The sequence below is a fragment of the Papio anubis genome, chromosome 11 (assembly GCF_008728515.1).
Source record: "Papio anubis isolate 15944 chromosome 11, Panubis1.0, whole genome shotgun sequence".
Taxonomy (NCBI): Eukaryota; Metazoa; Chordata; class Mammalia; order Primates; family Cercopithecidae; genus Papio; species Papio anubis.
In genome coordinates this window covers 11,721,429-11,741,159 of record NC_044986.1, presented here as the reverse complement: position 1 = coordinate 11,741,159, position 19,731 = coordinate 11,721,429, and the positions used below count along the sequence as shown (strand labels likewise).

The following is a 19,731-nucleotide window of genomic DNA, read 5'->3' as shown; positions in this document are numbered from 1 at the left end:
GAAGAAGACAGAAGGAGATTTTGAGACACACAGTGAGAACATGATTGCATGAAGACGGAGGCAGAGATTGGAGTGGTGCCTCTACAAGCCAAAGACAGCTACCAGAAGCTGGGAGAGGGCATGGAACCTGCCAACACCTTAATTTTGGACTTTTAGGCTCCAGAACTGTAAGAGAATAGATTTCTTTTGTTTTAAGCCAATTAGTTTATAGTAATTTGTTAGGGGTGCCCTAGGAAACCTAATACAACCATCATAGGAATGAGGTCAGTATCATCATTCCGATTTTACTGGTGATAAAACAGAGCCTCGGAAAAGCTAAATAATTTGTCCCAATTCACTAGGGGCCCCAGGTATGGCCACTGACAAACCTGCTATTGGTTCCATGGCACAAGCCACTTTTTTGTTCTAACATTCATGAGTTCCGGTTCCTTCCTTTTTGGACACAAGGAAAGTGAAATGAGTCATCCCAACGTTGCAGCTTCACAGTGACAGGACCCCAGTCGGAATCCAGGGCTCCGGTACCACTCAATGATGAATGATGGTGAAGATGTGCCATCTCCCGGAGCCGGCTATTTTAGGGGAGCCCATTTTATTATTGCCACAATTACCGAAATGTGGAGCGTCACACTAATTTTCCCTTGCAGTAAATAGCTGAAAAGTCATGGTGTCAATTTTAATGAGGATCAAGCCAGGCTCCTAAAAGGGCTCCCATAAATGAGAGCATTTCCCTTACACACAACAATGGCTTGCTGTTTAATTCCAGAACACAAGAATGTCACTTAAATTACACGGCTTTTACATTAAAGTGCTTATGGGAACGCCTTTCCAAGGAAGAATTTCAATAAAAAGATCTCACCCATCTTGATGCTTCGTAATATCTGAACCACAATCTATGTATCATAGCAACAAAAATAAAACCCCAAAGAATGTGGGCAAGAAAGGGACTTCGCTTGCACTGGGATAGGGTTTCTGATTTTCTGTGAAACAGAGAGGTGGCTGAAAAGCTGTTATCACACAGCAGTGTATCACATTTGGGCCTGTGGGCTACCAGAAATTCACTGCTTAAGCCTGAATCCTTTTTGTTTCCACTTGCTGAGACGTTCAGAATGACTGCCAACCCTGTACATCTACATGAGCCTCTTTAGCTGACTCAATTCTTATTTTATTAGTGCTTCGCAAGGCAATTACTAAGGTTTTGAGCAGAGATGAGAGTATTTCACACTTCCATCTTTACTGAAAATGTCTTATACTCCACTGACTTTTGGCTTCTATTTATAAAGAAGGTTCAAGGCTTGGAAAATTATTGGAGTTGAGCTTTAATGGATATTCCCAACCAGCATTGTGTCATTATTGGCCCGTGTTTAGCTGGGCGATCTCCCAAATTTGTGACATAATCAGGCCTCTCTCTGCATTACTCCATACACTCCACGCTCTCTCTACATTACACCACTGAATCATACGCTCTTTTCAACAAGACTGATTGCCAGGGGATTAACATTAGACAGCACAATTCCATTATTCAGCAGCCCAATCCAAATCCCAACCCTAAACTCTAAGAGAGACTTCAGGGCTTCACAGGGATGAGCTGCCAGAAGGCTCAAAGGGGAGGTGGGGTGAGGGGCTTTTGAATGTTTTACATAACAACTCAACCTAAAACTTGCTGTAAGCAAGAGCCCAGACCGGAGTGGCCGCGATCTGACTCCACGATGCCTGGAATGGCCCCAGCCCAGCCTAATGAATGATTTGTAGACCTATGCAAAGCTATAATCCCAAAAGACTGCTACAGCACGATTATTTTTTCCCACAATAAATTACTTAATTTCAAAATTAGGTATTTAGAACGTTTAGCCCAAAATCTAACTCTCTTTCCCTAAATAGAAATATTTTTATGTCACATTCAGTATACACAAGAACCCAGGTAAATGCTAAGTCATAGGCTCTTTGATCAATGGATTCATAGTGTATCAATGCCAAAATAAATGTTAACCATTTTCTTCTCATATTTGAGTGTTACTTCTCTTTTTGTTTGTTTTGTGAAATATCTGAACATAGTAATTTCCACTAAGAAACATGCCACAAATATCTCCATGGGGAAAGAGTTCTAAAACTCACTCTTCTATGAACATCTATAGTATCAACATTATTCAAGGACCTATCAAATTTTGCCTGAAGGCTTCTGAAGAACAAAACTCAAATCTTCAAATAAGCACTATTTTCCCTGAATGCTTATATGCAAATGAAAGTAATGGCTATACCATGCTTTCTAAGGCAGAGTGTCTTACAGATCCAATTCCATTTAACTTGACAGAAAATCAAAATAGTTCTGTTTACTTTTCAGTTAACCTAAAATTTTAATTAACCAAATCTTTGCAATGTGGTTAATCAAGCTTTTGGATTATTTGTTAGTGGCTTTTTGGGCAATTTCAATATCTATGGGGTCTCTCTCTTCAAAGATATTTTGTTGAAGGAGACCCACATGTGAGATGATACTAGGGACACACGCACAGGCAATGATGCAGGAGACACTTTGTTTACAGAGGCACAGTGGGTGGTGTGGGCTTGTGGAATTACCAACAGTCACATTACGGCGAAACGTGAGTGTGAACTGAGTTGAGTCTGTAGCAGAAGTCAGCAATGTGCATTTAGGGAGGGCAAACCAAAAGAAAGGGCTCATGGTGGCAGGTTGAAAGTCATGGCACATGACAGGAAAGAGAAAAGATGGCCCCTACATGGAAAGGATCTTAACCTGCCATCCTGCAACAGTGAAATATGTCTTAGGTAGAGTTCCATATGTTAGCAATCCTCCAAGACACAGAAACATCCTTTCTCCATTAGTTACAACAAAGCCCCATCATCACAGGCAAAACTTGGGAAAAAATTTGAGTTTCCAAGACAACAGGCTTGGTGGTCTCCAATGTTTAATTAAAATGGCCTACTTATCTGTGCACTCTGACAAAAATGTATTTATAAGCTCATATATATGGTTCCCTTTGCACAGAGGAAATAGTTGCCAGGAACAGACACGGAACTGGTACTGTCTAATGACTTTGTGATGGAAGTGACGGGCCCTCAACATTCACCTTTTTCCAGCCAACCACAGGCTCAGTCCTCAGACCTTTTCCTTTACTCTTCAGCTGGCGTTCTACAGTTGCCCTGTTGGGGAAATGATGCTTCTCTTTTAAAACCAAAGGTGTCCTACAGCACATCTGCACCCTTTTCACCTGCCCAGTTAACATTTTCAGAGCAATCTCAGCTTCCAAAATGTCAGACATTTCATACCACGTCCACTTTACACAGATGACGCTTGGGAACCATGAGGATCATGCAAAGCTCATAAACCCTGGCTGCCTGGAAAACAGACCATTGTCAGATGACAGAAGCAGCCTTCTAAAATGATAGTAGAAATAAGAATGAACCAATTCTCCTGAAACTTTTGGGAGAAACAGGACTTAACGTTCACGCTTTCAAACGAGTCAAGCAAGAACGGGCTGGTGTGCAGCCGCCACCCGAGGAGAGGCAAACTCACCCACAACATCCAGGTGGTACGTGTGATTGATGGACCCGTATTCATTCTCCACCACACAGGTATAATTTCCCTTGTCAGATGGGACCACGCTTTCCATAATGAGGCTCCAGTGCTGGTTTCGTACCTGAAAAGATCAAAGCAAAGGCAGTTACTTAACAATCCTAGCACAGAATACCAAGTACTATGCTTTCTTGATTTAAAAAGAAGCTGAAGGAGGCAAGGAAGGGATAGAAGAATCACTTAAATTCTAAATGGGTAACTGTCACTAAGAATCATGAGAAATGAAAACCATCATCATCATCATGGTGAACACCTGTGAAGCAAATATTGACACATTCAGATGTGCAGGGGTATTCAGCAGTGTACAGCGCGGGCCTGTTACCAATGTGGATGTGAGGGTTCCTCCAGGAGAGGCCAAGTGGCCAGGAAGCCTGAACACCAGCCAGCCTGGTACCAATGGCCGCAGGCAGGCGAGCTACCAGTTTGCGCATCCATTTCAGCCTCTATGGCATCACAGAACCATCTAGAACTAACACTAGTGAGCACTTACTGTGTATGCCAGGCACTGCTCCAAGACCTCTGTCCTGCCTTAACTAACTCATTTCTCCTAAGGAGCTCATAGTTCTCAGATGTTGTCTGGATGTCTCAGGAAGTTTCAGCTGAGAACATAGGTCTGCCCTTCCCATCTCTGGTGGTAGCTGAATAGATATACATGTTCCTCAGAGAAATACCCAGAATTCCAAATATGGGAGCAATGAATCCTTACAAAACTCAAGTTGTGTATCAATCTGTTCACAAACTTCTTCAGACTTTTCAAAGATAAGCAGCACATGTGAAAATCAGCTACTGTGACTCCTACCCAAGGTTCTGTCAATACACGAAGAGATGCCATTCTAATGTTCTCCCCCTGCTTTTCAAATATTTCCATGGACTCAAATTTTCAAACATGCGTGAGTTTTCCTTACTACAAAATGTAACATCTCGTATCTTCAGGGTTCAAGGCTTTAGTATTTCTATCTGAATCCAAGTCACTCTCTATAGGTGTTTTGGACAAGGCACTCCAGTGAAATGAAGTGAAAAAATAAACAGTCAAGGCCTACTAACCTCAGCTATCATTTCAGGAATTTCAACTGACCTTCTGAGCCATGCCCTGGGCACTGCAAGTATTTTGGGTTAATCACGTAAAAAATGAATACAGGCAGAGCATTTGCAAGCACACGAGTGATACACGAAACTAGAGAATAAAGAAAATCATCTCGTAACCACTCCATTATAAAAACAGGAGGGCAGAGCAGCTGTCCACTTTGCAAAGCAGCGCCAGTGATTAGCCTGCCAACAGAGTTAAGAGATGCGAGGAGCACGCTGGAGAGCCACGATTTTCATGTCAGCCATTGAGTTCTATGCAAGCCGTGACTGCAGGGTGGAGTTACTGCTGCTGAGTTCTAAAACCAGGTCGCTGCTCATCACCGACAGTCTTAGAAAGGATCACTGGGTGAAGGTTGGCCTCCTTCCTCCTTAACAGAGTACAAGCAGTGAGTTAAGACAGTTCTGGGCAGTCACTTTGCTCGGCTGCTGCAGTCACCGACAACTATGAAGGCTGTTTCAGAGTCTAACAGCCTGGAGCTGGTGATGGGAAATTGATCCTCACTGTCGCAGGCAAAATGTCTGGCAGTAAAATGAATCTACGGGCATCTGATCGACAGTGGAGAGTCTGTACTGTACTCTACATCAAAGACTCGCTTTCTGCTCTTGGTTGAGCCATAGACTTGTAACAGGACCCAAACAAGATGCTACTGCATCTCCCCTTAGAAGAGATAAGCACCTTGCATTCAGAATGTGTCTTCTGGAGGAGGAGGAGATATGGATGCTAAATCTTCCAGCGCAATGAGAATTCCCTACGTAAATCCTGGATCCCTGGGTGCTACGATGGTGTTGTTATGCTAAGAGCATGGGACACATAGGTATAAGCTCCTTGATTTTACTTGAAGGTCACAGACCCAAAAAGAGACCCTCCCTTCACCTCAAGCTCTCAGGGGTAACAGAAATGATTCTCTCTTTGCCTATCGGGAACCAGTCATGTGGCAGGTAACTTAGGGATGTAGCCATGGGTCCCCACGTTGCCAAGCCATGTAATCCAGCATTTATCCCTGCTGTAAATATTCAGTTCTTTGAGCCCCCGCTCAAATGTCATGCCCATAAGCCCTTAATCACAGCTAGTGCCTGTCTCTGGACCCCATTCAAACTGTCAATGTCTTTCTTGTGCCTGGATCCAGATTTGGCACACAGAGTATTCCAAATGGAGCTGAACCTGAACTGCACAGGGAGGGACATCGCCTGACTCGGCTGAGACATTAAATCTTGGCATATGTAGCTTGGCTCACTGCTCCCTCTTTTTAACCCCAGGGGATATGGTCAGCTCGAGTCTCTCACTGGGGCCATGGCATTCCATACAAGATCCCTCTTCAAAAGCACGTGCTCCCTGAATATTTACTTCCTGGAGATGCACTACAAATATTAATAAGTTAACGTTTGTAAAATGTTTTTACAATGAGAAGCACAATTACCAAACAGGGTGTTTCTGTCCGTCCAGAAATCTTGGTACTAGATCAATATTGCCCCATGCAGTGCTGTTAATATTTATTTTCTTACACCATTGCTCCAGTATTTGATTTATTGACTCAAATTTTATGAGCTGTAGCATTTTCCAAATGGATGCCCTTCAACGCTACCAACAGTGGGACTGCTGGACACTTCTGTAGGGGATATCCTACCATTGATTAGTGGTTGCTTAATAGCAAGCTAAGAAACTACAATAATAACTTGATAAAGATGGCAAACAAAAGCACAAAGTTTGGGGGTTTTTTCATTACTCTATTTCCATATGGAAATTCAATATAAACCTAAAGAAACGACTCTTCCGATGACATAAGATATACAATGCATGTTTCTAAATTCCTCAGATTTTCAGTGCTACAATTCTTTTGCCAGTTAGGCCAAATGCACATACACCATCTTTGCTTTCAGAAAAGAGGGAATGTAAATACCCAATAAACATATGAAAAGATGCTTAACCTCATTAACGATCAGGGAAATGCAAATTAAAACAATAATGAGACACTGTTATTCACCAGCTGATTAACAAAAATTAGAAGGATCAGTGTTATTCAGTACTTGGTGAATGTGTAGGGAAATAAAAGATTCCAGTTGAGAATGGGAACATAAATTGAGAAAAACCTTTGTGTAAAATAACTTGCTGATACCTATTAAAATTAGCAGCACACATTTTTTTGACCCAGTTAATTCTACTTCTAGAAAGCTAGCCCACAGAAAATAGCACAATTACTTCAAGGCACATGAACAAAACTGCTGCTTCAAGCACTGCTTGTAAGAGCAAAGAAACGTCAAGGAGAGAGACATTAAGAATGTATAGTCCATCCTGTATGAACTAATGGATTGTTCATTCAAACAGCGTAGTCTATAGTCATAAAAAAGAATGAAGCATTATCTCCAGACCTGGTAAGGTGTCATTAAACAGTTATTGATAAATGAAAAACAATTAATTCATGATTCCAATTTATTAAAAAAAAAAAAAAAACCAGACACATTTACCACCCTAAAGATGCATATAGAACTGAAGGTATAAGCCTGACTATAAACATAGCTAAAATCAGAAAGAAAATATACCAAATTGTTAACAATGTATGTTATATAATTAAGCACTGGGATTACGGGTATTGTTTACTTTTTTCTCATTTCTACCTTTCAAACAAACAGAAATCTCAACACACACAACAAAAAAATATAATAAAACAGCTCCTTAGATAATCATTCAATAATAGCTACCTCCTGCAGAACCAATGGATCTGGCAAAACAAACAGAAAAGCCAGAGACGGAAGAAATTCTGCACCAACCAACACAAGACTCTTTCTTTCCTGCTCATGGCCAAATCTTTGTGGAATTCATCATTATTTTTCATCTGCCAGTAACAGAATAGGAGAGCATGGGCTTCAAAACCATGTTCACTAAAGACTTTTTAAAAATAACATTTCAATATTGAAACAAAGCAGATTGAAGCAAAATGTTCTAAACTCCCAAGTGTAATACAAAAAGCGGATTCCATGAACATTCCACACCCTATCCACACAAAGACACAAGGTGGCCCAGACAGGTTTTTCAGAATTCTTCTGTTACCTTCATTCCCCCAAAATGCCTATTAAATCCCAGGCTACCCTCAGGTGACAACTGGGAATGTAGATTTAGTTTGTTGACACCAAAACACCAAAGTGAAAGGTGAAGGGTGAAAGGTTAAAGACCCAGGCTGTCACCTGGATATTTACCTTCCACATTGCAAAAAAATCCAGACATTTCCAAATACCCAGGTGTTCGATAACAAGCAGAATAAACATCCAGAAGGTGATAGAAAATTTTACTCTGTGCCAGGTAGAACACTGTGTCCATGTGATATCAGAAAGATATTCCCAAGCCTTTCTCCCACCAGTACCAGCACCCAATTTACCCAGGAAGACAGCAATCTCTTGTAATCCCAGCCTTCACACAGGCACCCACCCCATGAACAGATCAGTTCTTTCAACAGATGAGTTGCCATTAAAATCCAAAAAATATGCCAGGTACAGTGGCTCATGCCTGTAATCCCAGCACTTTGGGAGGCCAAGGCGGGCAGATCATTTGAGGCCAGGAGTTCGAGGCCAGCCTGGCCATCATGGTGAAACTCTGTCTCTACTAAAAAGATAAAAATTACTCAGGCATGGTAGCAGGTGCCTGTAATCCTAGCTACTCAGGAGGCTGAGGCAAGAGAATCACTTGAACCTGGGAGACAGAGGCCGCAGTGAGCTGAGATCGTGCCACTGTACTCCAGCCTGGGTGACAGAGTGACACTCTGTCTCAAAACAAAAGAAAAAACCAAAAATGCATAAAATCTTACTCTCCCATCCCAGCCCCCCACTTTCAGCAGGTGCCTGGGGGACTTGAAACCATCTTTTCTGAAAGCATTTGTGACAACTAAGCTTGCATGTCAAGGACAGAGGTACTTGCTGTTGCTCACCACCACGCAGATGTGGAGGCAAACACCTGTTAATGCTTAAACTCCAACATTGATACATGAAGTTTGCTTTTCAGGAGGTGTCCAGAGAACAGGGCCGGGCAATCTGATCCTCGGGGACCAGTGGCAGAAACTCTTCCCTCTGCTCAGTAAACAACCACTGGATCTCTCCGGAGGAGGTGGGAAGTGAATTACAACATGCCATGTTTTCTTAGATGCCCGTTGCTTGTAGGTGCTCGCAAAGGTGGCTGCGGCAGGACATCCACCGCCTGTTGAACTTAGCGCTTTAAAAATGTCACAATCTTCCCCATTTTTGCTTTTGCAAAACAGACAAATGCCATATGGTCCTGCAATTCCACTCCTAGGTATATACCAGAGAAACTTATAGTAAGGACTGGGACAGATACTTGTAGACCAATTGCTTCATTATTCACAATAGCCAACAGGTAGAGGCAACCCAAGTGATCATCAGCAGATGAATGAACAAAATGTGGTATATCCATACAATGGAATATAATTCAGCCATAAAAAGGAATGAAGTTTTGATTCATGCTACAATACGGACGGACCTTCGTTAAGTGAAATAAGCCAGACACAAAAGGAAAAATATCCTGATTTCACTTATATAAGATACACAGAATAGGCAAATTCAGAGAGACAAAAAGTAGGTTAGAGGTTACCAGGTGCAGTAGGGGAGGGGGAAATGAGTACTTACTGCGTAACGGGTACAAAGTTTCTGTTTGGAGAGATGAAAACGTTTTGAAAATAGTGGTGATGGTTACACAATTCTGTGAATGTAATTAATGCCTACTAAACTTGATAATGACTTAAATGGCAGATTTTATGTTATGCATCTATCACCACAATAAATGTAAAAACCTCATAACCAGCTGGGCACAGTGTCTCAAGCCTGTAATTCCAACACTTTGGGAGGCTGAGGCGGGAGGATCGCTTGAGCTTATGCGTTCGAGGCCAGCCTAGGCAACAAAGTGAGACCCCCCGTCTCTGCAAAAAATTTAACACTTAGCCAAACGTGGTGCCATGCACCTGTGGTCCCAGCTACACAGGAGGCTGAGGCAGGAGGATCACTTGAACCCAGGAGGTCAAGACTGCACTGAGCCATGTTCGTACCACTGCACCCCAGCCTGGGCAATATGAGAGGGACTCTGTCTCAAAAATAAACAAATAAATAACCCACAGAGGTCTTGGCAGTTGGAAGAACAGCATCATATCCCCAACTTTGCTCTCAAGAGTATACCTTGGGCTAGATCTTTGCATGCTTTTGGGGAGCCATTACTTTCATTATGTTTCTCATTCAACAACGACAGTGTTTTTACAAAACATGGAACTACATTTGAAGAAAGCAGTTTAGCAAGAGCATAAATTCTGGTGCAAAACCACCTGGGTCCAAATGGCTGCTGTGCCACCTATGAGGTAGGTGTAGGGCAAGCCCTCAAATGAAAAAGGGCAAAATAACAGTGTCTGCCTCTTTGGGCTGTGGAAGGACTGAGCAACTTGCTCCATGGGAGGCACCTGGAAAGTCACGATGCAGGGGAGCAGTCCATAAACGTTGGCTAATACAAACATATGCCTGTGTCCTCATCAAAGAACGCTTGATCTGGGATTAAAGCTGAAATGTCTTCGCTGAAAAAAATCTCCGTAAAGTATAAACATGCTGATAAGTACATTAGTCATGATTTCTCCCCCTAAACATACTTGTGGATTAAGCATAACATTTGTATCAGAAAGTCTTTAAAATGACATCTAAGTAACTAACCTAGAAAATGTAAATCTAATTAACCTATGCTTCAAAACAACCAGTTTAGTAGTGATTATAGTAAAAGTTTTTAAAATTATCTTTTCTGAGATCTGAAATATACTTGGTTCATGCTCAATAATGCTTTACTCTCTGCTGAGGGGTTCCAGGGGGACCTGAACCCCTGTAATACCTGGTGCTGAGGGCTTCTGTGCCAATTTCACAGTCACGTTGAATAAGCCCTCTCTCCTGCAGTCTCTCTTGGTCTAGGTTCTTAGGCACTTCGAAGTGGCATAAAAGATGGTTTTTAAGAATCCCCTATGCCTAAATCATTACCTAAGAAGGAGGTGAGAACTGAGGTGGTCTATTAATTATCTCAGCCAGCTTCTTGCTTCTCAGCATTAAATTGCAATAACTGTCCTGAGCCCTGTGAAATATCTAGCCATAAAGGTAACCTCTTTATTAAAAAAAAAAAAAAAAAAAAAATCTGTGCTGTAGTTTAAGAAGAGAAATGGCTGATGCTACATGATGGTGATGCTATTACATTACAGTTCTCAGAGCCTGAAGGGATCAGGATTATTTACCCAATCTTCTAATTTTAAGGCAGGGGATTCTGAGGCACAGAGAGCTGAAAAAATGTGCCCGTGGTCAAGACTGATGTAAAAGCTCAGGAATAAGTATGATTAGAGAGATAGAGTTATGATTCAAGTCCAGCTTTACTATTATACCAATCACACATTAATAACATCCAGCGAGACTTTGCTCACATACTTTAAAAATAATAATTTGATTCTTAATCACCTAAGGATGGCTCAGCATGGGTTCTCTGATAAACAAGACCGAACTGCAGAATACCAAATAGTTCTACTGGTCATTCGAATGAAAATGAGCTTTCTGTCCCATTTCATAATTCTCTTTGACTTTGTTTTGTTTTTTTTTTGTCTTCCCTCCTCCCTGTATTGACCACACATGCATGCCATTTCAAAACAAGCTGTAATGCAGGGGACGGGGCCAAGGTGCCCGATCCAAGGTGCCTGATCCATAAACAGGTAGAAAGCATGAGATGGACAGGCCACCAAAGCGCAATCATAGTTTATGGAATGAGTAGATTTATAAAGGAAAAAGAAAAATTGCAGAAATAATACACATTTGTTTGAAGAAGCTTTTCAGGTCTTTGCTTTCTGGAAAAAATGTATCTTGGAAAACTTGGCATTTTGCTTCTTCATTAAATAAAATGGCAAATAGTCCGAGTGTGGTAGCTCACGCCTGTAATCCCAAGCACTTTGGGAGGCCAAGGAGGGTGGACCACTTGAGGTCAGGAGTTCTAGACCAGCATGACCAACATGGTGAAACCCCGTCTCTACAAAAAATACAAAATTAGCTGGGTGTGGTGGTGGGTGCCTGTAATCCCAGCTACTTGGGAGGCTGAGGCAGGAAAATCGCTTGAACCCAGGAGGCAGAGGTTGCAGTGAGCTGAGATCGTGCCACTGCACTCTAGCCTGGGCAACAAGGGCAAAACTCAATCTCAAAAAATAAAAATAAAATAAAGCAAAGTGGCAAATGGACAGGAGTCAGGAATGGATCAGTTAGATGTCAGGCCCTCTGAGTTTCAATTAGGTCTCTTTGCTTTTGGAGAAGTGGTGAGGAATGAAAATGACAATAGAGTTCCCTCAAGTCAAATGTTCAAAGGTACCTCTTTTTTTTCTTTTCTTTTTTCATTTTCTTTCTTTCTTTTTTTTTTTTTGACAGAGTCTTGCTCTATCATCCAGGCTGGACTGCAGAGACACAGTCAAGGCTCACTGCAGCCCCAAACTCCTGGGCTCAAGCAATCCTCCCACCTCAGCTGCTTGAGTAGCTGGAACTACAGGTGAGTACTACGACGCCCAGGTAATGGTTTAAACTTTTTGCAGAAAAGGGGGTCTCACTATGTTGCCTAAGTTGGTCTTGTGCTCCTGGCCTCAAATGATCCTCCTGCCTCAGCCTCCCAAAGCACTGGGATTACACTGCCACTGCGCCCAACCCAGAGGCACATGTCTTTAAGATTACATAGGTAACGAAAAAAATACCAGAGGGAAAACCCAACACCAGGGACCATTCCCCCCAAAGTCTGCCCTGGTCAGGCCCCAATAAGGACTCTCTGAGGCAAGAGCAGGCCACAGCCAGCCAGGGAGTTCACCATCAGGGAGGCCCACAGGTGGGAATGAGCCTCTGTGAGCTCCAGTGACTCCGGGACCTGGGGTTGGCTTAACACATTAGCAAAGATGATGCCTTAGGTAACTAAAGGAACCTTCCCAGGAGATGAGAAATGTGTCTTTCCTTTTGAAGCCCCAGAAGCCCTTGAGACTCAGTGGAATTTCTAAGAGTTTCTGGCATCTCTAAAATGAACGTTCAATGCCACTGCTGTTGTGAAAAGCCCTTGATCAACCTAGGCTGACCACCTCTGTAACTAGTGGGCCAACCTTCCAGGCCACCCCACCCCACAGCCACAGCCTTTCTCCACCAGAGAACCATAAGGGCGAGGACCACACCAGCACACTGTATCCAAAGGCGTGGTCTTCTTCTGCTTTTGGCCTTTTTTTTTTTTTTTTTTTTGGTAAAGCAAAATATATTTTAGGTTTTTGTCCCGCACACTGAAATTCCATTTCTTTTTCCCTCCAAAAACGGCACAACGTGACACAACAAAATCACTTTGGTCATCTGCACTCCACAGGGGCAGGCTAAAGGCTTTCTGCTGAGAGTCCTCATTTTGCTTTTAGAACATAGGTGCTCTCCGTCTAGCAGAATGTTGGCATCAGTAATTAACACTGAACTGCACCTGTTAAAAATCAAGCAGCATTTTCTCATTAGGCCCTGTTAGTCTCTTAGCATATTTGTAATCACTAATTCAGATTTGCAAAAAGCTCCTTCCCCATAGTAATGATGTCGGTTCCATTTATTTTGAGCCCAGGGGTCTCTGGAGCCTCATCAGCTCCTCTTTGTACTTATTTACAAGGCTGTCTTAATTGACGAAATTAGTTAACCACCAGGATTTTGACCACCATTCTCATACTCAGATTGTATTTAAATAAATCATTGGAACTGCATCAATTATGTGAGTTTCAGAAAGCATTTGGTGGTTAAAAACAATCCCAGGGGCTGTTTAACTCTTCCTTTCTAACCAGCATCCCCCCATGAAATCCTTCACTTTTTTTTTTTCCTTTTTCAAAAAGATTTCTTTTAAAAGGGCCAACCTTTCAATCTCATCGTATCTGGTCTAAGGACTGAACTAAGAACAGAAGGACAAATCACCCCCCTGCCACTTGCTTCCACCACCAAGTAGGAGTTGTGAAAACCAACCAAAGTATTTCTACTTCCAAGCTTCAACAGTACCCACCTGCTAGCAGATCTGCCTCGTAACTGTTTCACATGTTCACTGCCCGCCATGCGTTACTAGAAACTTACTCATACGCAGTCCCCATTTTCCCCTGAATTTTAGCCTCTAGATGTTAATTTCCAAGTGTTAAAAAGGCAAAAACTTTTGCAGGAGCAAATAATCCTTTCAAGATGAATAACTGTCTATGGGATTTCAGAAAAGGGCTCCAGGGCATTTTTAGGTGGAAAGGAGGCTCATTTACCCACAGTAATGATGGAGTTAAGTGATGCTGGTGTGTTAAAGACACGTGAGACACAGTCCCGGATGTCCCACTGCTGCTACTGAGGAATCCTCCCCACCTGGCTCTAAAGGACCTGAGGTCTGAGCTAAAGAGCGTCTTCTATTCCTCCCACCGTCAGTTTTCCCAGATGGGTTCCAGTGATCCCCATGTCTCCTGGCATTCAGGTCCTTGGGCAAACTCCTCCCTAGGGTCTCGCTTAATAATGGAAAAAAGCAAAAGTGGTGGCCGTCCCTTCCAACACTGGGCTACAAAAGGCTGTGACTTCTGTGATCCTGCTCTCATCCTCCCTCTCTCTCTCTCTCTGGCTCCTCCTTTGCTCTGATGACAGCAGCTGCCCTATGAAGAGGCCCGCGTGGCATGGAACAGTGGGCAGCCCCCAGTCAACAGTCAGTGAGGAACTGAGGCCCTCTGCAAGGAAGTGAATCCTAACAGCAACCACATGAGCAGTTCCTTCCCCAATTAATCCTTCCGATGAGACCTCAGCCTCAACCCTTCCTTGTTTACAGTCCTGTGAGACAGCTGGAGATGGAAGATCCAGCTAAACCACACCTTCATTCCTGACCCAGGAAACGGTGAGGTAGTAAATGTTGCTTAAAGCTACCATACCTTGGGGCAATTTATTATGCAGCAACAGGTAACTAATATGCCCACTTATGTTCAAATGCACCAGAGAATTTCATCATTCCTTCAGTCCTCTTCATATGCTCAATTATTACAGTTCTCCCCTTCCATACTAAATAATTTGGCAATTCCATCTCTCTTTCTGAGACACCTCTCCTTCCAACTCAGACCTGAATCCTTTCCTGACCTCCTTTCTCCTTATTCTTCCAAACAGCCAATATCACCTTTCCATGCACATCCATGGGATGCAACATGTTCCTGCAACTTCAACCAAACCTGTGTCCCTCCTGTTGCCAGAGTTCTCCTCTGCCTCCCCTCCAGGACTGGACTAGGAGCCCCTCAGAACTGGAGCCATCCCTCACCCTCTCATCTCCCCAGAGCCCAGGAGGGTGCCTGGCACACAGGGTGCTCAATCAATGTCTGCTAAGTGGATGAACAAAGGCTAGAAGGAGCATGCACAGGCATCTGCAGGGAGACAGCTGCCAATTTCAAACTCCCTAGGGAGTGATGAGACTAAATTTCATGGCATTGTGTGATGGGCTCTTCAGAATCTTTCAAGGAGGACAGCAGATTGCTGCTGTCATCTCCATGCACTCTCCCTTAATGCTTCATATTTCATACCCCAGTCTCTAATCCAAGTCCCCTCACTATTCATGCAATCCTGCTCGGACAGGGAAACTATACTGAGGCTTCTCAAATTCCACACCCGTTTTAGTTTTATACACTATAAAGCATATAGAAAACAGACTCTCAACTTTCGACCCTTCTGTTATTAAACTCTCCTCATATGAAGAACACCACAAATGGGAATAGTACTTTAAAATTACATGTAAGTCCGGGGTAATATTTTTTGTTAATATCAAACCCTGACATGGGCAATTGTGACAATTATTGATTGTTGTTAAAGTATTCCTTCTAATTTCTGCTAACTTTTGAGCACTTTAAAAAGATAAACAAAAATGTAGGGCTGGGCATGGTGGCTCACACCTGTAATCCCAGCACTTTGGGAGGCTGAGGCAGGCGGATCACAAGGTCAGGAGATCAAGACCATCCTAGACAACACGGTGAAACCCTGTCTCTGCTAAAGGTACAAAAAATTAGCCAGGCGTGGTGGTGGGCGTCTGTAGTCCCAGCTACTCGGGAGGCTGAGGCAGGAGAATCGCTTGAACCTGGGAGGTGGAGGTTGCAGTGAACCAAGATCACGCCACTGCACTCCAGCCGGGTGACAGAGAGAAACTCCATCTCAAAAATAAATAAATAAATAAACAAAAATGCAAGAAATGTGATGTTCTGAAAGCAGAATTCTACCTTGTAGCCTCCAATGCGATGCTCCTGCTTAAACTCCTTCCCGTTTTTCAGCCAGCGCATGGTTGGTGTTGGGTTGCCCCCCGCTGGGCAGCGAAACTTGACAGTGTTGGCCGCAGGCACAGCATGGAGCCGCTTTTCCATCTTTTCTGTGTTGGTCCAGTAAGGTGCTCCTGTTTTGGAAAACAATATTAGAATGTATACCGATGGACAGCTTCCCCTCCATGAGTAAACTCCAAACAGGTTAGATCATTTCGCTCTGCATGTAAATGATAAGCTATTTTTAAAATCTTTGGGTAATATTTACATTTGGAAAATATTTTCAGAAGTCTAATCCAGCTGGCTGAGCAGAAGGTCCCAGAGAGGGACGCTTCATGTCTACTAACGGGGGGGAAAAAAAAGTGTTTGAGGCCCCTTCTCTCTCTTGTTCTTGATGCCAGAAAATCATTTCATGTCAAATCATGTTTTAAAATGCTACTTTATATACATATGAACAACGTATACAACTGCAACAGCTAAGTCCTCCAAAAATATATCATTTTGGATTGCCACACCTATTAAATGGTCACATATACACACTAGTTAAAAACAAGTTGTTCTCAAAAGCCCTATCAACTTATCCACTGGCGCCTTACTTTAAATGGCAATCAATAGTATACATTATCATTCTAATATAATAAAATAGCCCAGAGAGGCATTCATACATTTCTCAGAACTTATATACAAACAGACAAATAAAAACTGTATCACTAAATACACACTAACTTTTTTATTTAAAAAAATTATTTCCAAGGGTGGTTATGAATGCTATAACCCTACCACCCCACTAATGGTAACTTAAGAGGAAGCTACCAATTAAATATGTTACAGTTATGCCCTCCAAATATCCCTGAAAGTCATAAATACAAGTGATTTTTTAAACTCAAGAAAAAAGTTTTAAATCACCAAGCAAAGTGCATTTTATCTAAATAAAAGCCACAACCTCAAGCCAGAATACCACTGTAAATTCTTCATGCCCGCTAATAGTGGCTAATGACTACTATTGACTGAAAGCCTCTGCTTTGCCAAGCACTGCTCAAAGAGTTTTTACATGTCAACACATTAATCTGCACACCAATTCAATGAGAAAAGCACTATCATAATCTTGGCTTCCAAGTGGGGAAACTGAGGCACAGAGAAGTTACGTAACCTGCCAAAAGCCACGAAGCTTGGAAGAAGTGCAGCCAGGATTTGAACTACATCAGCCTGATGCCAGAGCCCACTGTCTTCAACCCTACTCTCCACTGCTAGGAAGACGCAGCTTCTCCATGAGGTTGGAATCCGTACCTTCCACCATTCTGATGTTTAAGGCTAAAGTTCGGGAAAGCCATCCTGGGTCAAGGCACATGTCCTCCTTTTTTCCTGTCTAGAACCTCTACCGTACAGCAATTTAACTTTTCACATATATGTTTTTGTCTTAGCAAAGTGGTAACCAAAATCCCTGTATTCCTCTGAAACGGCCACCAACAGGACCTTGAACATTCTAGAAGGCTAATTCATAACTGCGCTTATTTCTTTTTTTTTTTTTTTTTTTGAGACGGAGTCTCGCTCTGTCGCCCAGGCTGGAGTGCAGTGGCCGGATCTCAGCTCACTGCAAGCTCCGCCTCCCGGGTTCACGCCATTCTCCTGCCTCAGCCTCCTGAGTAGCTGGGACTACAGGCGCCCGCCACCTCGCCCGGCTAGTTTTTTGTATTTTTTAGTAGAGACGGGGTTTCACCGTGTTAGCCAGGATGGTCTCGATCTCCTGACCTCGTGATCCGCCCGTCTCGGCCTCCCAAAGTGCTGGGATTACAGGCTTGAGCCACCGCGCCCGGCCAACTGCGCTTATTTCTGATGAAGGCTAGACCGAACAACAGCACACACACTTCACAAACCCAAGGCAAAATGGCCCTAGGCAGGGACTTTGTCTCTGATGCATATTTAGAAGTGTCCTCTATTCTATGGGTGTAGAGCACAGTCCCTGGGGGATAAGGATCCCCTTCACTTAGCAGCCAGACTCTCAGGATACAATTAGGAATTGAAATGATTGCATCCAAACACCTACCCCAATTACCTTCACGCTTGCTCTTGAAACCTGCTGTCAAAGGTAGGGCTGAGATTTCTTTACAAGGGCATGCTGTATCTTTATCCCTGTGCTTATCTAAGTGTCAAAGTGATAGGATTTAGGTGCATCCATACGATGCTAAAACAGCGGGAAGAGGGGCAAAACTATAGAAGCTGGGAGGGAAGAAGAGGAAGGAGAAGAAAAAAGGAACAGGGACTGAATTCTTTCGTTTGAATCCAGTTGCATTTGCAACCTGGGTAGCCATTTGGCTTTGGGTGTTGAATGCCTATAAACGCACCTATTCTTTTGAAGGTTCACCAGGGAGTACTTGATTCCTATTCATCACAAGACTCTCAGGGCCTGGCATATACTGAAACAATTTCAATAATCTTTCATTTTAAAAGCTTCTACTTAGAAAAATCCATCCACAGCCACAGTCACTAAAAGGAAACCATTGAGAGCACAAAACAAATAATGAGCTTTGTCACTACACAAAGACGTTTACAAATCTGACCTAAATGGAAAGCATACCTCATGCTGTCAGGTGTCTGCACTCATGTCATTTGTTTAAGTAAACACAATAGCCTATTCATAAGAATTAGCTAAATATTAATGCAGTAACTCTTTCAGATCGCATCAATTACTACTGAGCTGATCCTGTGGAATGTCTTTTCTGTTTTACATAGAAGAAATCAACAGATACGTGCTTACATACCATGAGGCATGATTTTTATGTTCCCTAAAAAAAAGTGGGATTTAGCTGAAGGAACTAGGAATGTTGTTCTTTTCTGCCCTCACTGGGCCAAGCCATGGGTGAGACTGTAACAGCACAGGGACCGCCCCAGACCACGCGTACCTATGCAGGCCTGACCTGCGGCAACGGCAACAGCACACGGGCAACCCGCACCTTTGTCTTGGTGCCTCAGGAGTGATTTAAGGACTAAGGTGAAATAATTTTGCTGGAATTTCTGGCAGGTGGCCACTTCCCTGGGGTGATATTTCAATCACCAAAGCTACACCTATAAAATCTGCTTCTGTAAAACAGAGACACTGCCATACAGCAGGATACGGGCACAGGGCTGCTCATCTAAGTCGCAGAGATCCAAGATCGGGGGGCACCATAAAAAATCCAGGCACAACCCTCCGCCCAGGCTCCCGTGTGACCAGCCCCACCCTGGTGACTGCTAACATCACACCAGCACACAGCCTCTCTTTAAATGTCAAGCTCACAAATAGGTTTCATGAACTTGATACGGGAGGGGAGGAAGTCTTTTTTTTCTTTGAGACAGTGTCTCGCTCTGTTGCCTAGGTTGGAGTGCAGTGGCACGATCTCGGCTCACTGCAAGCTCCGTCTCCCAGGTTTATGTCATTCTCCTGCCTCAGCCTCCCGAGTAGTTGGGACTACAGGCACCCGCCACCATGCCCAGCTAATTTTTTTTTTTTTTTTTTTTTTTTGTAGTAGAGACCGTGTTAGCCAGGATGGTCTCAATCTCCTGACCTCATGATCCGCCTGCCTCGGTCTCCCAAAGTGCTGGGATTATAGGTGTGAGCCACCGTGCCCGGCCAGAACTCCTTTATAATTTTACAATAACTCTTCCTGAAATACACTAGCTTTATGTGAACCTTGAAGAATCTGTAAGATCTAGAAAAATAATAATACTATAAGATAGCCTTACGGTGTTTCCTTCATCAGCAGCCTGGTGTCCTCTGTATGTTTTCGCGGTTGG

At 43.1% G+C, this 19,731-nt stretch overlaps 1 protein-coding gene across 12 annotated transcripts in view; it reads right to left on the bottom strand.

Moving 5' to 3' along the window:
- FGFR2 (fibroblast growth factor receptor 2) overlaps positions 1-19,731 on the bottom strand; it is a 120,491-nt gene that overhangs the window by 57,383 nt on the left and 43,377 nt on the right. For all 12 annotated transcript variants that reach the window (XM_003904342.3, XM_009215494.2, XM_009215491.2 and 9 more), the window contains 2 exons: positions 15,925-16,094; positions 3,527-3,650 (listed from right to left, as the gene is read on the bottom strand). In XM_003904342.3, the coding sequence (XP_003904391.1) occupies positions 3,527-3,650; positions 15,925-16,094 (294 nt within the window). The remainder of the gene's footprint in view (positions 1-3,526; positions 3,651-15,924; positions 16,095-19,731) is intronic.